Source organism: Diadema setosum, chromosome 13, assembly GCF_964275005.1.
Source record: "Diadema setosum chromosome 13, eeDiaSeto1, whole genome shotgun sequence".
In the NCBI taxonomy this organism is placed as follows: domain Eukaryota; kingdom Metazoa; phylum Echinodermata; class Echinoidea; order Diadematoida; family Diadematidae; genus Diadema; species Diadema setosum.
In genome coordinates, this window is record NC_092697.1 from 17,073,746 (window position 1) to 17,094,444 (window position 20,699).

Below are 20,699 nucleotides of genomic sequence, written 5' to 3' on the forward strand. Positions count from 1 at the left end.
CGCAGAATGTAGCAGTTAATTATACGCTTGTCTGCTCTACCAATCGCGCATACGCGGCTGCAGCTGTACGTAAACAAGGTTACAGTTATTACATAAAGCGTGCAAGAAATCAGTATGGTGAGTCTAATGTTAGATCTAGCGCCTAGACCTACGGAAAACACATGTAGATGAGGGACCTATTTACTATAAAGGGCATGTTCTATTGATGCACCAGTACTGGACTATAGAACTCCAAATACTATTCTTGTTATCACTCGTGCAGTTCTATTTACCTCGGCCTGCGGCCTCGGTGAAACAAAACAGCACTCGGAATAATTCAGTATATGCTGTTCTACAATCTAGCATAGTGCATCGTAGAGCATGCCCTATTTGTATGTTACACTAAAGACACACAGCATAAAAGAGGTGGATGGGTAAGGAAAAGACAATGTCTTCCCAGAAAATCAATTTATACACAGAAGAAACTTCATGCATAATTGATTGCTGCTTTATGTGGTGCTATTGTGCCAAGGCTGTATAGTCCACCTCACATAGAAAAACTGTGATTATTTGTTGTCCACTCATCATGGTGTATAGACCGATTCGGGTTCGTTGAGGGCAGCAGACAATTTGTGGCACTGGGCGCAGCCATTAGCTCAAACTGCGGTGTCCCAGCCTACCCCCCGTCCACTCCCCCACCCCCCGGGCAACATGTTTATCGCGCTCTTGTAGCAGGAGTAAGCGCGCTTGTTACAAAGGTTCGCGCATTAAGCAAGCGTTCGCGCACTCAGTACGAGACGCCTATTGGCTAAAACAACCATGCATCAGTTTTTCATTCCATGCGCGTGCTAATGTAAGGAGAGGGTGGGGGAGGGGGGGTCGGCTGGGACACCGCAGTAATGATGCTGCCCGTGCCGATAATACACAAACCGCCTCACAGAATCGGTCTATGCTGAGCTTCTGCTTGGGATCCCTTTAAGTTGGAAAGCAAACTATGAAAATGCGGGCACATTAATGTTAAGGACAGTTTTTTAATTTTTTTAGAGGGGGATTGGAAGGTCATATAAGGTTCAAGGTCGTGTTCTTCAGCCAGAAGTGTATTTGCCTGCTGCTTTTCCATGGAGTTGTACTCAATGTATCTGTTTTAAGCAGTGTTAGTGCCTTACATTAAATGATCTTAGACTTTATGGGCATAGGAAAAGTAACAAGGTGTATGAGCTGCTTTGCTGAAAGTGAAGATGTCACACTTTGCTGAGCAGGCTATCAATTTGGCTCCACTAACTTTGGGGCATATATAGAAAGTCAAGGAGAAGTTTGAGTGGCTCAAATGACTTAACTACGCAAGTAGTGTGGCTTATGTAAGAGTGCTTTAAATTTTGATGTCTACAAATGCAATGTAAATGTCTTACAGTGTTATAACTGTTCTGATTGTCATTGGCAATGTTTACCAAAATTGTCCTGTCTCATTGTCCTGTTTGACTCCTTGGAGGTGAGCTTCTCTTCTTTGTATTCTCTGTCACAGGCCGTGACAGATAATCTGATATTAAAGAAAATTTGCTAATGTTGGAAAACATCCTTGATTTACTCTGAGGCTAGAATGTACAGTAGATAAAGGAAGGTTCTTAACTGATGACATGGTTGCTATGGAGATACACCTTTATGAGAGTCCTCATAGATGCCATGTATGATTTATTGTAGCTTTCCTTAACTTTTTTCTTATTTTTCTGTAATCTAATTCCGCAATATCTCCACTTACATACAAAACAAATTTCTTGTGTCAAAGATGTTCCTGTTCCATATCCTTGGGCGGTCTAATACTGTTTTGGAAATAGACAGTTGGTATCCCTGCCTATAAACTACAACTTGTGTCTTTGTCAATATTCTTGTTGCTGTACTACAGAGGGCCAGCCCACTGGATGCTGGAACAGATACCCTCTACCGGGACGACCTGCATGAAAACTACAACATCAACATGTCATACGGCTCATCCACAGTAAGTTCCTCCAGATGAGATCTCCCTTTCTTCTCAGTTACTTTCATTGTTCCTGATGTGAGATGAGAATTCATGAAATTGTCTATATATGTTTTTCTCACATTGCAATCCCCATTCTTTGTTGCACGTTTTTATCAAAGAGAGAAAATTCAAAAGGAAAATTCTTTCCATTTGGTGCCATAACAAAGGGCTATTGAAAATGCCATTATACAAACTTATGTTTTTGTTATGATTAAAGTCATTCATAGTTGAATATGGGAAGTGGTATAAATTTTGTTTTGACATCAATAACTCTCTTAAAAGTTCTTCCTCAACAGCATCCCAGTAAGCGGGTCTGTGGAATTTGTACTATTAAAAGAAGTAGATATATGAAACTTCTCTTTTTTTTTCTGTATATTCTACTATTGTGACATCACACATATTAGAAGAGATCCAATCCAGAGTGGGCAGCACATGGTAACCAAATTGTGAAAATTTGTAACTATTGAAGGGACCGTCTGATTTCCTAGTTTTATGCACTCTCTAAGTCCACCTACTTGCTTTAAAAATCTTTCCAGGTAATGGGATGGCATAGTATTGGCTGAGGTGAAGATTCAGTTTTAATTTTTTTTTTTTTTTTTTTTTTTTGGGGGGGGGGGGGGATACCTAGACACCACTTCATGATATGTTAAAGTGTAGACAATTCTTGTAGGCATACAAAGTTTATTTTATAAAAATGGGTTTGGAAAAACGAAGTAATGCAACTAATAAAATGGGGGTCCCACCTTTTATTAGGATCGCTTTGTTTTGAATAACTTCAATTGCCATTTCAAAATCAATTTTCAGGAAATAAACTCTTTTTTATTTCATAAAAGGTTTCATATTATCACATGCTAATCATCATCAAAAAATCTTGAAAACCTAAAGCTCCTCCTTAAAGGATGGTACAGTATTGGTGGAGATGAGAATTGTGCTTTTAACTCTTTGCTAGATACCAAGAAAACACTTATGATGTAGTACAGAACATACCACTTTAAGAGGAATTCAAAGTTTATTTGATAAATATTGGGTTTGGAATGACTGAAACATCAAAAAACAAAGTAAAACAAAGTGATTGTAATTAAGTGTGGGTCCCACACTTCATTACAATCATTACAATCATTACAATCTTCATAATCTTCATTACGCTCTTTTTTGGATATCTCAGCCATTTCAAAACCAATTTTCATCAAATAAACATTGAATTCCTCATAGAAATACATGCTCTTTCATATTTCATAAGATGTTTCTCATTATTTCACCAAAAAATGGTAGAAACATGGAATTAGGTCTCAACCAAAACTATACGATCCCTTTAATAGAAATTGTATCACCCCTTTAAGACTTCGTATGCATATAATACCACCATGTTGCCCTTTGCTGTTGATTTTGTCACAGCCAGTGAACATGTACCCAGCAAACAAAAAAGGCTTCCATGATGTGTTTGGCAATGTCTGGCAGTGGGTGGAGGACAACTTCAATGGGTTTCCCGGCTACAAGACCCACTACCTGTACGATGACTACTCCTCACCGACCCTTGATGGCAAACACAACATTCTGGTGGTACGTGAATCTTTCCAGACACTATGGCCTGAATTCATGAAGGTTGTACAATTGAAACCATGGTTTAAACCATGGATAATTTGCATTGAGTGCCAAGTGTCGCATGGCCTATTTCGTTACAAAATCAGTCATTTCATCGATGAAGTGATTATTTCGTAACAAAATGATAACATTTCATAACGAAATAGGCCATGTGACACTTGGCACTCCATGCAAATTGTCCATGGTTTAAACCATATTTTCAATTGTACCACCTTCGTGAATTCAGGCTTATAAAAGCTGGCGCCCCTGCTCGCTATGTGGCTTGACTGCTGTGGTAGCAAAACCAATGAGGCCGTCTGGTGAATCTTTACAGAAACCTAAATCCCAGTCCTCCCTATGTTGGCTGAATGCCTGGTGGCAGAGAGATCCGCGCTGGTGCTATTTGAATCATACCAGAGCTAAATTTGAGCCTGATTGCTTTTTTTTTTTAATGTGTAGAATATAATATGACTAGATTGTCAAAAAGAAATACAGGGCATGATCCTAGAAGCAAATGTAAATCTCTTTTTTTTTTTCCCTTCATAACTGTCAGTGGACATTGTAGTCACTGATCTGCACTGTTTATAGAAAAGAATAATAAGTATAATCTCACTCATCCTTTCAGCACAGGACTATAGTATCAAACAGGTTACTCATTGACGAAGGCCACCCAACCACATTCCTATTATCAGATACGCTGTACCATACTCAAGAGCTCCATATCACCATTCGTTCTTTCTGAGAACAGTAAGGAGCTGGAATTCTGTGTCCTCAAAAATTGTTGCAGCGCCATCTGTGGGAGCATGCCGTAACCGACTAATGGTTGATCACAGTGACTAGTCTTTGTTCTTCATATTTGTTATGCGCTTGTAAATATCTGTAAATAAACATTATTATAATGTAAATAACACAGTCTGCAAGAATCTTCAGCCTGTTGAAGGAGGCAGACAATCATATTTCTTTTTGGCTTATCAGAAGGCTTTTGTAATGTGTGGCTAGCTTCTTTTAGGCTGAGAGGAACTCAAATCATCGGTGTGTATGCTAGTTTGCCTGTTGATTATACAGCAAAAGAGAAGCAATCAAGATTGTACTTTTCTTTTTTACTTTGTAGGACTTAAATATGTTTGTATGTACATGTATTTGCTTTTTGCCTGTGCATGTGTGCTGGCCTTCATATAGTCTTCGTAATATTCCATGCATAACGATATTAGATTTGTTTGATGTAAACATTTGTTTGCCTCCTCACAGGGAGGTTCCTGGATATCAACAGGTGTGGAGGCCTCGAGGTTTGCCCGCTACGGCTTCCGCAGACACTTCTTCCAGCACGCCGGCTTCCGCCTGGCAAGATCCCTGGCACCAGGGGGAGACTTGTGCGTCCGTATGATCCACAGCATCTGGAAGGGGGAGGAGAATGGTACATTCAAATGGACAATTTTCCCAAAATATATCGTCGCTGGGGCGACAAGACCTCGTATCTACAAAATGTCAAATGTTCAGGAGAGCCAAAAAACATGGCGGCCAAAGGACTGTGGCGAATGGGATAGCCTTTCCTCTGACATGCTGTGGTGGCTTCATTTTTGGAGTAAGACAGTTGGGATTTGGACAGGACATCACTTAACCCATTATTTGACCATTAACCCTAAAAAGACATTTCGCGCGGTTACTCTGCAACACGCAATGCTCTCACCGCGATGCTCTATGACTTTTTTCTTACGAGTTTCCCGCACATTTTGACACCAAATTCGTGACGCCCGGGGGTATGGTTCTGAAGTTACATAACTTTTTGTACAGCACGTGAGGCCGAAAATGGCTCAAAAATGTGATTTTGTGTACAAAGTCAATGCAAATTGAGTTTTTTCACATGGTTCTTATAAATATGCATATTTTTAATCTCAATGGCTAAAATTAATTTGTTTTAGGAGTATTACGCTTCAAAAAGTGTCTACCACAAATTTTGTTAAAAAAAACAACAAAAACAAAAGGTCGAAAAAACAAGGAAATACATAAGAAATTCATAAAACAATAAAATAAATAAGAAATTAATTTTGATACCGAATTTTTTTTCAAGTACATTTGCTAAAAATGCCTCAAAGAATAATTAGACCAAAAATGAGCACTTTTGGAGCTTTATTTACTGATTTAGATCAAAGAGTCTGATTTCTCGCATGAATTAGCATAATTAATCAAAATAAAATAAAAGAAGACTATTTTGTAAAATTTAAATTTACGATCTTGTAGATTACATCGCACACTACCATTGTGCAAATTTCCGCGGCGATCGCACGATCCACGGCCGAGATCTTAAGGGGGGGCCCTTTAGGCCCCCCCCCCAGTCTTTCGAGCTACCAAAATAGCCCAGTCTTTTTAGGGTTAATCCAAAAAAGTCATTTTCACCAAATTTGCAGATACAAGGTCTTGTCACCCCAGCGACGATATGTAACATGGATTTAGTAAATGCTGCAATATTTACTTGTATCTTTCACTAATCCTGCAGTCACTGTATCCACATTTAAACCTTTTGAGAAACCTTTCAATATTTATTACAGAATTTCTAACTATATTTCCACACCTCTTCCTTATGTACACAATACAATGTAACTCTGCCCTGTAAAATATGTTGAAGTTCTCCTTTTGGTAAAGTTACATGTGACAAATACAAATATGGTAGTGCAAGGGAATACTCCAATGTGTTGATTCATTTCACTTCACCATTTAGAGATACATTGACCTGAGGACAGCTCACTCACAGTGTTTGTAGGAAATGCTGGCACAAGTGCATTTGCATTATAGAAGGCAGACTACTGTAAAACCTGTTATTTTTTGCAAATTTTGTGAATCACTGTTGGACCGCAAATTTGTCAGCAGATGAAAATATCACGAATGGACAGGAGGCATTAGTGCACTTGCAATAGTCTCAGTGTCAAAATCGTGAAAACAGTATCTTGCAAAGACGTCTGTGACCTCATCATTTGTGAAAATATCTGTCTGCTAAAATAGCAGCTTTAACGATATCTGATCTCATCATACACCTCGACCTGACTGTTTTCTATGTGTAGAGAATGTCCTGCCCATCAAAGACGTCTTTCAAAAGCAGCACCTGACAACCAATGTGCAGTTCCTCCAGGACACTCGGTCAAACGTTGAAAACCACCTCTTTGACGAGTACTGCATCGACCAGTACAGTCTCTCCAAGGCTCTCAGCGAGACTGCCATCACCATGGCCACCAAATACGGGGCCAAGCTCGACAACGTCCTGGACATGGGATGTGGGTGTGGAAGGTCGACCTTTGAACTTTCCAAACACTGCAATTCAGTGAGTGCTGGTTTTGGGTTGGATTGACCCTTTTAGATGTACAATGTATGTTCTCACAAGTAAGAATATGAGACCTTTGTAAATTATTACTGTTAATGTGGAAATTTTTGTGGTACATTAATTTCTTGCATATTTCACACTACTTTTGGGTAGCACAAATTCTGAAACCCGTGAAAATATCTTCACAATTTTCTGTGCGTATTTTGAATTGGTTGACGATTGCGCACTGCAAATTCATGGACACGCTAATATGTTTTTTAGCCGCTCAGTGAGAAGAATCAATCATGCATGAATATTGTGTTTTACAGTAGTACATTTTCTTTCATATATGCAGTGAACTATATTATAGGTTAGTCAGACAATTTGTTTGGCATGCAAATTTAAAATAGACAATTTGGTGAGAGAGAGGGACTTATTTTCTCTTTCCAAATCAAGATTACAAATTATCATGCGATTCCATTGCTCAATTTGTAGTTTTGGTAGCAAAATCACTTTGTTCTCAATTATGCAACAAATGAGCACTGCACTGCACTGCTCAAAGGAAAGGAGTAAGTTTGGACTGTCCTTGAAAGATGTGACTTTAGCTTTGAGTCTGTGCTGTTCTGTGAAGCTTGTAAGGATTGGTTTGACAAGTCCTAGTCTATCAGTACAAGAGCCATAGTTCTGATCCAATACAGAGGGAGCGTTCGTGAGCTAGTGCGCTCTTAGAAATCAATGGACGTTCTCTGAATAATTTACTTCCGCAAGGTGATCGGATCCGACTTCTGCGGGATGTTTGTGAAGGTGGCTGAAGAGATCCTGGCCAAAAAGCAGTACCTCTTCTCCTGCCCCAAGGATGGCTGCAAGGGGCAGCCCAAGCAGGCGAAGACGAATGGACATCAAGGCTGCGCCACCTTGGCCAACCTCCCAAAGGGCACTGAGGGGTCAAAGATCACTCTAAAGCAAGTGGGTCAAGTACTGTTGTTGTTGTCTTTTGCTTTTTTTCCCTAATCTTGTGAAATTTGGATGTGATTTAGATTGTTGTTTTGAGCATATGACAAAAAGTACATAATATGTACATTGTTATTTGTTTAGTGTGATGGTAGCATGTAGTATTGTCAGGAAGTATAATGCAGAAGATGCAGGAAAGGAAGGTGGCCCTGTGAAGGTGTGTGCCTTTGGTTTGAAGGGAATGCTGAAAATAATTACCTGGTTAATACAGTGTAGATATGTTTTTAATATTTTAAGGAATCCTTTAATCAAGTCGTCCATGGTTTGAGCACAAGCCCTCCAATTGCATTTAGATGCCAGTGATCCTCTTGCACAGGATTTCAAGTTAACTTTTTAACCCGCTGAGGACGAGTCCCGAGTATACTCGAGCAGGTGTCTATGGGAAATGCGTGCTGTAGCAAAATCAGACCGTCCTCAACGTGTCAAGATGCAAATTCATGTGACATTGCAATCCAAGAAGTTTTCTTGCCACTCAATCTTGCATGTTGTCAATTAATTGTCTCCTCCAACATGTAAGCACCTTTTTCCTTTGCTCATAAATCTCTCAAGTTCACCTGGGTTCCAAACGAGCTGAGTGGATTTGACATGGTGCTTCATCATTGTTTGGACAGAGTGAGCAACAAGAAAGGTAGGAGAGTGAAGGGAATTCAAATCCTTCCCGTTTCCATGCATAGTTAGAAGACTGCGTGTGTCTCTTTGCTGCAAAGAGACATAAAGAGAGGAATGTGGCTTATCCATCTAATGTGAGCAGAAATGAGACAATTCTGAGGATGGTAAGGAAAAAAAAAAAGAAGATCAGGGGCTATGGTGCCCTTGTGACTTGGGATAGAAATGGCTAAAGACTGACTATAAACTGCCTGGATTGGTTATGACATTTGTAGTATAAGGTCCTTCATTGTGTTCCATTTGTGGATTTGTGGCCCCTGATGGTTGCACATCTGGAATTGTAAATATTGACAAACTGGACCAGGAGAATAATTATAGCTTATGACTCTAATGGACCTTTAATGTTCTCAAACTCTCTCATAGCAACCTTGATAACCCCATCGACAATGTATTCCATGAACTTGATATGCCACATCCTGTCTATATGTCTTCTCCTCTATGTTGAAAGGCGCAAATGATTTTCACGTTACTGACTTCATTCTTCTCGGATGTTCATCAAAACTTCCATGGTCTATAATGTGATGTGTCTATCTTTCATTTGAGATCAATTTATTGCAGTCTGTCCCACACTCAAACCCACTCACAATGAGCACTAACTTCTCATCATTTCTAAGGATTCTCCCACCTGTCATGTATTAAAGGTTTTAAGACAACTTCCCCCTGATCAATTGCCCCGGACCCTTCACCTGACCCTAACCCTAATCCTGATCCAATATTAAAACTCATGGAAGAAAACACTGGCTCAATCTTTTGAAATTTGATATGTGGTGGATTGAATTTTAACAAGATTCAGAGAAGTATTGTCTTTTTCACAAGCTTACTGCCTCAGTATTGTTGTTCCCCTATTTAGTGCCATCAATAGCATTCATGGAAACTATTTTGTGTAAATCTTCAGTAGTATTTGAAATTGTGCCTGGAGAGGTACATTGTAAACCAGTGGTGAAAAATGTTGCAGTCCACCAAATGACTGGATAGCTCTGAAAAGATTCCGAAGCTGTTTGCACGGACAGAACCAAAATATGCTCAAGGAAACAGACGTGGCTGATAGGATGCAATTTGTTTTGTTGATTTTGAAGCACTGAAAACCTAACTTCATCCTCATGAGAAGCAGTTACTTGCTAAGTTCAGTTCACTTTTTCACATATGTGCCACTTTTCATAAACATGTGTTTAACATCTGTAGTACACACTGAATTTGTTATGCTGGATTTTAAACAAACTCTTTTAATAGTTTGAAGAAATAATTATCAAGAAATTTACTGAGCTATGTTTTGGGATCTTGAGTACAACATATGTTACAAATATATATATATATTTTTTTTTTGTATTCTGCCAGTAGTTCAGTTGCAATGAAAATTGGCACACACATTGCCTATGACGTAATCTAAAGTAACATGAAGTTAATTAAAAAAAAATTATCATTTATGCTGAATTATGCTAAATTATGCATGATAATGCATGAAATCAGACAATTTGGTATAAATCACTAAATAAAACTCAAAACAGGCACATTTTTTTGTAAATATTCTTTCTAGTGTCCTTAGCAAATGTATGAGAAAAAAAAATTGTGCCATCAGAAAAATTTTATTGTTTTTGAATCTCTTATGTATTTCCTTGTTTTTCGACTTTATGTTTTCATTGTATTTTCGATGAAATTTGTCCACGACATTGTTCCGAACAAGAAAATATGTTATTAATTGATTTTAATCAATAAAACCCCAAAATAATCATGCTTTTATGAAATTTGCCTGTAAGCACAGTTTGCATTGAAATTGTACACAAATTCACATTTTTGAGCAATTTTTGGTCTGACGTGCACATACGTATTTATGCATAGCTTCGGAAACCGCGTGCCCGGGCATCGCAAATTTGGTGTCAAAAGATGCGGGAGACTCGAAAGAAAAAAGTCATGAAATGTTGCGGCGATAGCTTTTCGTGATAGCGATATATTGCACGGAACGTCAAGGGGAGGGAGGGGGGCCTCGGATTAGGGTTAAGTAAAGGGACTGTGAAGTTCAGGGCCTGTTCAATTGTACCCAGTCATATCTTAGTGCTAGTGGAACAGAAAGGGCAGTTTGATAACTCCATGAAAACCAGTGTAAAGGAAGTAATGGATGGCATTCAAACATTGTCATCATGAAGGAGAAAAAAAAAAAATGGGTCTACATGCACTGTTAAAACACAATGCATACTGCCTTTCACATTTCCAAACTTTGAATATATATTGACGTAGAGAATAGCAGTCTTGTAGATGAGTCTGAAACCCCCAGTCGGATGATACCAAGTGCATATTTTTAGGCCTACTGGAAAATTGAACAACTGAACAACAACAACAACCCAAAAAAATCATAAGGGGTAACCTGTACTGATGATCACACGTACCTGAAGTTAACAGTTAAAAAAAAAAATGCAATAATAGGCATACCCCCCCCCAAAAGAAACAAACAAACAAAAACAAACAAAAAAAAACCCTGATGTGATCTGCATCATTGTGTAAGTCTGCCTTGTTTTGGAAACCCTTGGGAATAATTTGCCTCAGTATGTGTGAACAGCATGTGAAAATAGAATAATTATCTTCTTAAAAAAAAAAAAGGTCTTATGATGCCACTGGCCACACTTAACTAGATATCATGCTTGATTCATTGGTTAGGCATGCGCAGTACTGATATGTAAATTGCTAAGCCTGTAGCTGTATTAATATTTGGCTGTATATAAATGGCAGAGAATAAACTTGATTTTTGCATCACCATACAAAAACCAGTAAATGCTTGTTGGTGAACTGGCATTAATTAGGCTCTGGTATCATTTGACATTACTTGTTTTGGGAATATTTTTCCATTTCAATCCTTACATCAATTATGTGATGAGGTCCCTAAATCACTGCATCCATCAACCATTGCTGCTATTCAGAAAAAAATCATTGATTCAGCAATATTTTAATCATTTACATGTTACAACACCTGGTGTCCAGGAAACATTTTTCATAATTGTTTTTTTTTTTTCTCCTTTTTATATGTAATGCATATGTATTTACATGATGTATGTGATTATTCCATGTATTTTATGGTAATACATGTTGTGGATGATCATTTGCTTTGTTAATATGACTGAAATATTTTTTTGGTGTGTGTTTTCTCTCTATCTTATCTGTCAGACTTTCTCACTATATTTTAACAAAGGTTGTGTTTTCCCCCTTTTGGTTTTTCTTCTGCTTTACAGGTCTAAATGTATGTATAGCCCACAATTTGCAGTCAATGATCAACCCTGCAAGTCTAAAACAAACAAAAAAAGAATTGTGTGTTATCGTATGGAAGGAACCTGGTAGAATGCCCCTAAACTTCATTCTATCCCCGTGCGAAGCAATTGAGATGGTGGGGGGCGGCTTGGATACTTTCACAGAGGGTGTATGGTTATTTTCTATCAAACTCCAAAATGTGTTCACTGAATTCATCTGTTCTGACCACGGAATTGCATTTTCCTGGGATGATGTCACTGTCATACACCTGGAGAACCAAGTGTGAATGTGAAAGGAAAGGATGTAGTGCACAAAGTTTTTTGAATTTGTGTTCTCATACATTTTTCCATTTCCGCTAGAGAAACAATGCATGCTTGAAAGCTTGCATCCATGGAATTGAAAGCATTAAGCCCCCTCCAAACGACTAGGGGATGAAGATAAGTGTCTTTCTTAGGGATAAAATCCCTTAAACCGTGGGGAATTGATGTGGTTTTTAACAATCTTTTGTTTATTTTAGGTTTTTAGAAGTTTGAGAATGAACTTTCATGATAAGATTTGATGTGGATATCAGTTTTTGGTGCAAAAATGATGGGAAGGGTGGCAGCTTTTAATTGTACGTTAAACATATTTTTTTTTTTGAGAGGTTTGTTAGTGGCAATTGCAGAGACTCCAACCCTAAGCACCTTCTGATCGGGAGATTCTCCCGCCTGAAACCCCTAGCAAACGGGAGACTCCAACTTGATGTGCGCGAAGAGCACTAAGTTCCTTGTGGTCTGGGGTTCTTGATGCTCTCTCGTGCTATCTAAGGCTTATTTTTCAACACGCAATGAAATTAAGTAAGAAATCATTTCAAGCGGGAGGAATTTAATCTCAAGCGGGAGAACGGGAGATTCTGCAAAAATGGGCTTTCGGCGGGAGATCTCCCGTCGAAAGCGGGAGAGTTGGAGTCTCTGCAATTGTATGACAGCGTCTAGATCATTATTCAGTATAATGCCAAATTTATGAGAGAACTTCATGCAGAGATTATATCAGTCATTTTGACTCCATTTGAAAATGCCGTAAAAAGTCAGAAAAACTGAGGAAGAATTTGTCAAGGTCTGCAAGCATGAGTTAGACGTTAGCTTTGCAAGCTGTAAGATGGCATTCAATGTCAAATCTCATCATTCTTCCTTTTTACTGGTACTGTTGAGGTGTTGTGCTTTTCATATATTATATTGTAATGAGATTTTCATAACAGGTGATTTTTGCAGTTTAATGTTTGTTTGTTCAGTTTTGGCTGGAGTGAGAAAGACATGGACAATTTTCATGCAATTTCAAGGGGTTGTCTTGAACAGCAGCTTCAGATGAACTTGAAGTGAAATTTGAATATACAGCCGTATTATTTAAGGACTCGTATGCATGTGTATTTGAAAGCAAACATAAAGAAAATATAAAAAAATGGCAATGTATTGGTATGCTCATTTAGGGAGATAATTTTAGAATAATGGTTAGACAGCCAGTCTTTGTGAAAGCATCAACATCACTGCTGGTCTCCCATCATCTCGTGACCTTTGACATGGGGACCGCTCAAGCTCGCTTCATCGCTGGCCACATGCACTGTGACTGCTCAGTGGATTCCAAACATCCCTGCAAGTCTAAACATCCCCACTAAAATAGATCTAAAAATAAAAGTAGATTATGATGATAAAACCAATTTGCAGCCTGGATAGTGTTTCATGCAGGGGATTGGGGGGGGGGGGGGAAGTACTGGAACAAAGATTAAATTGTACCCTGGATAGAATTTAATTTCTGCTCCATGCATGGCCTGTCACAAAATAATGTCAAATTAGAATGCTTTAATTTGTTGTAATACAACAAGGGACTGGCCTCGCCATGGCACAAAGAAATTTTTGGTTGTCAGTACTTATGACTAACCAACAAAGTGTAGTGAGACAGAGGATAAAAGAAATATTTAGTTTGTACCACTTGATAAGAAAAAAAAACAACTTGCCTGCGAAGTTTTTGGCAGCCACCTGCACACTGTATTGTACATGGTTCCAAGTTTAGAGTCAGCTTTAATAAAGCAGTGTGCAGTACAGAGGACTTCTAAAAAGTGCATGTCTTGCCTTGTCTAACTATGATGGTCTTCAGATTTTGATTGAATTGGAAAATTTGACCCATGTGAATAAGTCTTGCAATAAGCCTTGTTGCAAAATTTAGTCATGAGAATATTTGACATTTTTGCAGGAATCTCCCAGTGCAGGAAGAAGTAAACAATTTATATATTTATTAATTAATTCATTTATTTGCTTATTTATTCATGTATCTTTTCAGTTATTTATTTATTTCATTTTATTTTATTTAGTTATTTATCTATTTTTTATGACCAGAACATCACTTACCAGGCTGCAAATATTTTCCATTCTGTGCAAATGCAACTTGAACCATGCCAGAGAATTTGTGCACTGCATGCTGTTAGTATTTTGGCAAGTAATGCAAGAAATATCGTACAGTAATTTGTAATTTCTCCGTTTTACCAAGATTAATCTTAATGAACAGCTTTACAGTGATTTTGTTTGATTACCTACCAGTCTTTTTGAAATGCATGAAACTTTCGTCTACTCACACTTCAAATGAGCCAACTTGCTACAAACATGATGTGAATCAAACACATGCTCAAACAAAGAGGCTTTGCTCACTTTGCAAACATCACAAGTAGCAATTTAAAAAAAAAAAATGAATAGATATAAAACACACAGTCTACACTTAATAGAGGTTGTACATTTACTGTTATCATTTGTAGAAGCATATTCATAATTTTACTGTGGTAATTGTTATTACTATTATTTTGTTATTATTGCTTTAAAGCCTTCTGTTGTGTGCTGACAATTTTTTTGGCATGTATTCCAGTTGCATATTTCCTCAGTCCTTTGATGGAACAGAAGAAAGCTATGTAATTATGCTAAAATAATGCACAGAATATAAACTATAAACTAAACATTGATCTAATACGTAAGCAATTTCGACTAAAATATGATCTCACATCAAACTGGACCTATGTCATGGTAAGAACATTTCTTGCTTTCCATTTTGAATTAAGATTGTTGCAATGTTTCAATGTTATGTTTAGAAATCAAATGATTGATGAATGGAGACTTTATTCTAGCAAAGAATTGGACTTCATTACCAATCAATTATGTAAGTCAAGTCAACAGAATATGTTTTCCTGTTTTATTTTTTTTTTCTGTTTATTCTTTAGTCTTTGCTTTCATGTCATTCAGTATGATTTGTTGTTATGCCTTTTCTTTTCAGCAGGACTATGCCAAATTCTTTTTGTAGAGTGATGGTCTTGAGTTTGTTCATTTTTCAGAATATGCAAGGAAGAAAAAAGAATGTTCTGGCTGTCCGGGCATGGAGTAGTCACAGACACCGTTAAGCTGTCCCTCTAGTTTCTAGTAGATGTAGCTGACACCAGCCAGCAAAGCAAGAAATGACACTTCATAAAGTTCAAGAATGGATTATCCATTTTTGAACATTTTGGTTTGGACTGAACTACTCATCCCTTCTTTCTCATTTTACATCTACAGAAGCATTGGATATATTATTGTAATTGTATGATTTGGAATGATTTCTAGGATTTGTCTGTTATTAGTTTGTTTGTTTGTTTGTTTTTTTATTCATTTCCAAGTGATATTGTGCTGATCAGTCTACTATAATGTCAAGAGTATCACACTCTTCCTGCTTTTTTCACGGTAACAGAAATCATCAAAGTCAAAATATTCCATTCTGCTGTCAAGTGTATGTCCCACTCCATGAGAGGTGAACTATTTTATCATCTCCTTTTCATAGGTAGTATAAGACATCAAGAAGTCTTCCCCTCATAAAAAATTGCAAATGCCTTGCAGTACAGGTCATTTCTTGCTTTGCTGACCTGTTATTTCTGTCTCTTTCTGGAGGTGGCTAGAATTAGATATTTGGCATCTTATTTTCATTACAAATGTATTGATGGAAGTGTGTCCCCATTGTTGGTTGGTACAGCCTGGCTAGTCAGACTCTGGGACATCATCAAGCCCAATGGGATTGTGGTGATTTCCGGACGCAATGGCTGGACGAAAGAGAAGCTGCAGCCAATGATTGGGAATAAGTGAGTTAGTGTCCCCACTTTGTTTTAGTTTTCATGCCTCCCCCACAAAGTGTCACCGGAGACATAGGCCTGAATTCGCGAAGGTAGTACAATTGAAACCATGGTTTAAACCACGGACAATTTGTATGGAGCGCCAAGTGTTGCATGGCCTATTTTGTTATGAAATCAATCATTTCGTTACGAAATGACAACATTTCTTTGACGAAATGACTGATTTCATAATGAAATAGGCCATGCGACACTTGGCGCTCTATACAATTTGTCCATGATTTAAGCCAAGGTTTCAATTGTATCACCTTTGTGAATCTTGGGCCATAATGTTTTGGGGTTGTCTGTGGTCTGTAATAAATTTTGTGGGCAGTGTTAAAAACCATTTCAGGTAACTTAATGAAACTTGGCTTATATTTGTACGAGTGCAAGATGTTGTGCCTGTCAACTTCAGGGTGCACCTGCTCAAGGTCAAAGGTCAAGGTCAAATTCTCAAAATTTCACTGCTTCCCCATATCTATGCAATGCTCGAATATTTTCTTGAAACTATGTGTGGATACATGTATTGCCTGATAAAAATTCTCTGGAGAAAGTTTCAAGAGTAAGTGAACATGCTAAGATTTCACTTTTTTTTTCTCCATATCTCAGAAATGGCTCAAGGTATCTTCATGAAACATAGTACATAGATGCATGTACTGCATAGCAGTGATTTTCTCTGGACTTTGTGGGTAATGGGGTGAAAGGTCAAGGGTCAGAAGTCAAGGCCAAATGATCAAAATTTTAATATTTCTTCCATATGTATTCAATGCCTTATTAAAGGTACTGTCTTGAAACATAGTATATGCATGTATTACTGGATAAAGATTCTATGTGAAAATTTTGGCCCTTTGGGTCAAAGGTCAAGTGAAAATGCTAAAATTTCACTCTTTCTTCATATCTCAGAAATGGCTCAAGGTACATGTAATATCCTGAAGCTTGGTACATATGCATGTACTCCCAGATTGTGATTCTTGTAGGAATTTTCGTTTTATGGGGGTCAAGTGTCAAGGTCAGGTTTAAAAGCTAAAAATTAAATCTGCAATTTAATGCTTGAAATACACTTTTTCTCCATTCTTTAGAGATTACAGCATATTCAATGCAAAGACTTAGTAAAACTACATGTAGTTATATACATGCATTACTGCACAATTCTGTAGAGAAAGAGTTTGACTATGGGGTCAAAGGTCAAGGGAAAATGTTCAATGTCACAACTTTGCCCATATTTTGAAAGTATCTCAAAGTATTGTCTTAAAAATTGATGTTACCAGTTTAGATTGAGTAATGCTCAAATTCCAAAAATCACTGCTCTCTTTGATAAACAATTTAGCCATCCATCCAAGTCAAAGGGGAGAAAGAGAGAGAAGTGTCAGCACCGGCACTTATTATTCATGTCATGCCCTTCCTATCTGTGTTGTATTTAGGCTTCAGTGTGTGGAGACGGTTCCAGTTGCATATTCCATGGACTACGCCTCTACTGAGCCTGACAGTGAAACCATCGCTACCGTGTGGCGGCTGAAGAAAGAAAGTAGCACTGCCGAGTAGAACTTCCAGAAAAGTGCTCCATCCAGCAGCGAGGAAAATCAGCATTGTACCTATAGTATAGATGAGGTTCTTCTGTAGTGGTTGTCTTTCCTAATGCAAATTCATTCAGTGCACTCTCTGTCGCACAGCTTATGTACACTTGCTTTGATATGTACTAGGTATCTTGATACGTAGGACTAAACACTAATGTTTAAGAAAATGACATGCCACTTTACAGTGTATCGCTTCCTGAGAAATCAACAGAAGTGTTGATATTTCTTTGACAGTTGCAAAAATGTCTGCCATCACACTGACTGAATGATAAAACAGTGATGAAAGACTGAGTTTCCAAGTCCAAATGATGTTCTTCATTCACATAATTGTTCTAGTTAACTGAGATGTAGTGGCTAAGAACAATTACCTTCCATTTTATTGCTTATTTCTAGGGTGCATTTGTTGGAATCATGCAGTGAACTGTGACTGTTAGTGGGCTTACATGATAAATCAGGATAACTAAAAGACCATTAATTTTCTGCTATGTAACTATTGAGATCAGATCCCAACCATGTATGAGAAAAATGTCAATCATTGATTTTGTCTGAACAGCAGCTGCTTCATATGCAGATGTATTTTATTTTGATGTAAATTGTTAATCATGTGGTATTCTTGTAAATTTGAGTGTAGAAGCATTACCTGAGTAACTCCTATACTGTGAGTAAGGGAATGGCAGTAGCAGATTGAATAGTTTTATGAGTGGTAAATTGAATATTGAATGCTTGAAGTATGCTGTGTTATATTTGGTTCTGTAGGTCATATTGATCTGTACATCAGTAAAGTGGGGAATGCAAAAGAACAAAAAAGAGAAACAATTTTTGTTTCAGTTTTAAAGAGTTGCAAAGATATGGAAGGAGAGACATGAATGTGCAGGGCATTGTTTCATGAATGTTGTCATCTCTAACAATTTCAGTAGAATCCATGGTTTTGATCGGCTGAGAAACTCTGGTCACTGACTGTTACTATGGCAATTGTCAGAGAATGACAACGCCTCATCTCAGGGCTGACAACTTTCATGACATGGTGCCCAGGTAGGCGAAGGGGGGCAAAGAATTACGTACCTTTGCTGTTGGGAGTGCAGGGGATACTCTTTTGGCAAGTCTGATAATTCTATGCGAGCGAAGGCTTTGTACATATATGGGGAAAGTCTTGTATCAATGAAAGCTTATTGCATGACTTATTCAGGTGAATGTGACTCTATTCTTATATAGGTGGTGGCAAATAACCTATATTGGCAGGACTTTAACCAGAATAGCAGTGATATGTAGTGACCCATAAATTATTGTTTCAATCCATGTCAGTAAATCATGCTTTTTAAAACATTTTTGAGAGAAATAAGGAAGACGGTGAAGAGTAAATCAAATGTTCCAATGGCAAGGGACATGATACAAATTTTGTAATTTCCAAAGTCACTTTAAATCATGGAGTCTAATTTGTCTGTTGTGGTAGTTCTCAGAATTCTTATACAACTGTCACTGTTGATCAGGGACTCGGATACAAGGGAAAGTGGCTTAAATGTGACCAAATCATGGAAGCATTCCTAAAGCATGTTACTGTGACTGTTTGAACAGGACGGAAAAAAAAAAGCAATGAGATGCATTGTATTTCATGAAGTGAAACCAATTACAGGCACAACAGCTTTGTACTGTAAGCTGATGAAGAAAAAGAATTTCACATTGTCACCACAAAATGCTGTCAAAGGTATTTCATAATTATGTCTTTTGTACATGTATCAAGGAACAGTCAACAGTAGCGAATATGGCCAGCCAATGCATTGTTGCAGTTTTTGTACAGTGCAGCAACTGTGTAATCATGGAAATTAATTTTCTTTTCTATTTTGCTATTGAAAAATACTCTACACACTCATGTTTGTACAGATCTATCTGTTAGCATGACAATGTGCTATCGCAAAATAGCAGATACATGTACAATGTATTAGCATTGTGAGCAACCTTGCAATATTTCTTTGTTGAGTCATTCCAATGGCAATGAACATGTAGATTGTATATGCAGATTGGTTTTGTCAAGGTGTTATCCATTTTTCTCTCTTTCTCTGTACCTGCTACAAAACCAGAGTTACAGCAATGCTTATGGCAAGGAATCCATAACGCTGGAGTCTAGAGCCAATTGGCTTCATGTGTAACGCCTCCCCCACAGTTATAGGGATAGTACATGGTATGCTTATATGCTGTGATTGCAGTGCCTTTGGTATGTACAATTGTAGCATGATAAAGATATGCTGACACCCTTTTGAAAGAATCCACTAGAGCTTAAAAATTTGCAGTCTTTACATCCCTTCCCCTTAGATTTCCTAATTTCGCATTTTTTTGTTTGTTTGAAAGAGGCATAACTTGTACTTCGTAGATTTCATTGCAAATTGTGCGCTTCTGGGTCCTCTTCTTTATGATTCACAAATCAAATGTACAATCTGAAAGGTGGGATCTTTGTAAGTAGGGATACAAAAAAAAAAGACTTGTTCTTGGGTTTTTTTTTTTTTTTTTGTGTGTTTTTATAGTACATACTGATGAAATGAATTTTCAGTCCACACCCATTATGTTATTTGAGGCAATATTCCTCACATGTCAAAAGAAATTTAAGTTTGTATGTATGCTTGTACTAACGAAGTACTTTGTGTATGTACATCTCTGCGTCATTCCTCAATAGCTCTAATGGTAGGTGGCTCTTTTTTTTTTTATTGGGGTGGGGGGGGGGGGGGAGCGAGGGAACAAACAAAAGTGCTTTTACTATGCACTACACAGAACAGTACATGGATAGATCCTTGTGATTATGTATGGTATGTCAAGTGAGGTGTCAAATTTTCCTCATGTGCCTGAAGTGTTTTAAATCAGCATCCAAGTGGTTCTCCTCTAGTGCTGTGATAGAATTATTTGGAGGCAAGATGTGAATGAGAGCTGAAGACAAAGACAGAGCTGATGGGGTGGAACTTTTGGAGGCTTACCAATACCACAAATCCATCTTGCATACAGTGTACAGCGCAATTTGCCCAGATAAATAGGCAAAGTTCCTTTGCCGTTGAGTACTAACCTGGTACAACATCCAGTATAGGTAGAGTAAACACAAGCAGAGGTGTTTGGTTGCGGTTCTTCTTTTGAAATGTTCCCATTCAAACACACACATTAATCTGCAAGTACATGTTCGTTATCTCTATAATCTGAATATATTAATGATATTATCGT

General features: G+C 37.8%; 1 protein-coding gene across 1 annotated transcript in view; it reads left to right on the forward strand.

Moving 5' to 3' along the window:
• The window catches only part of LOC140237356 (uncharacterized), a 76,484-nt gene extending 56,305 nt beyond the window's left edge, over positions 1–20,179 (forward strand). The window contains exons 12-19 of the mRNA XM_072317293.1: positions 1,880–1,972; positions 3,389–3,553; positions 4,823–4,988; positions 6,631–6,887; positions 7,635–7,832; positions 8,427–8,505; positions 15,795–15,900; positions 17,349–20,179. Coding sequence (XP_072173394.1) covers positions 1,880–1,972; positions 3,389–3,553; positions 4,823–4,988; positions 6,631–6,887; positions 7,635–7,832; positions 8,427–8,505; positions 15,795–15,900; positions 17,349–17,469 — 1,185 coding nt within the window. The 3' untranslated portion in view covers positions 17,470–20,179. The remainder of the gene's footprint in view (positions 1–1,879; positions 1,973–3,388; positions 3,554–4,822; positions 4,989–6,630; positions 6,888–7,634; positions 7,833–8,426; positions 8,506–15,794; positions 15,901–17,348) is intronic.
• Positions 20,180–20,699: the final 520 nt, after the last annotated feature.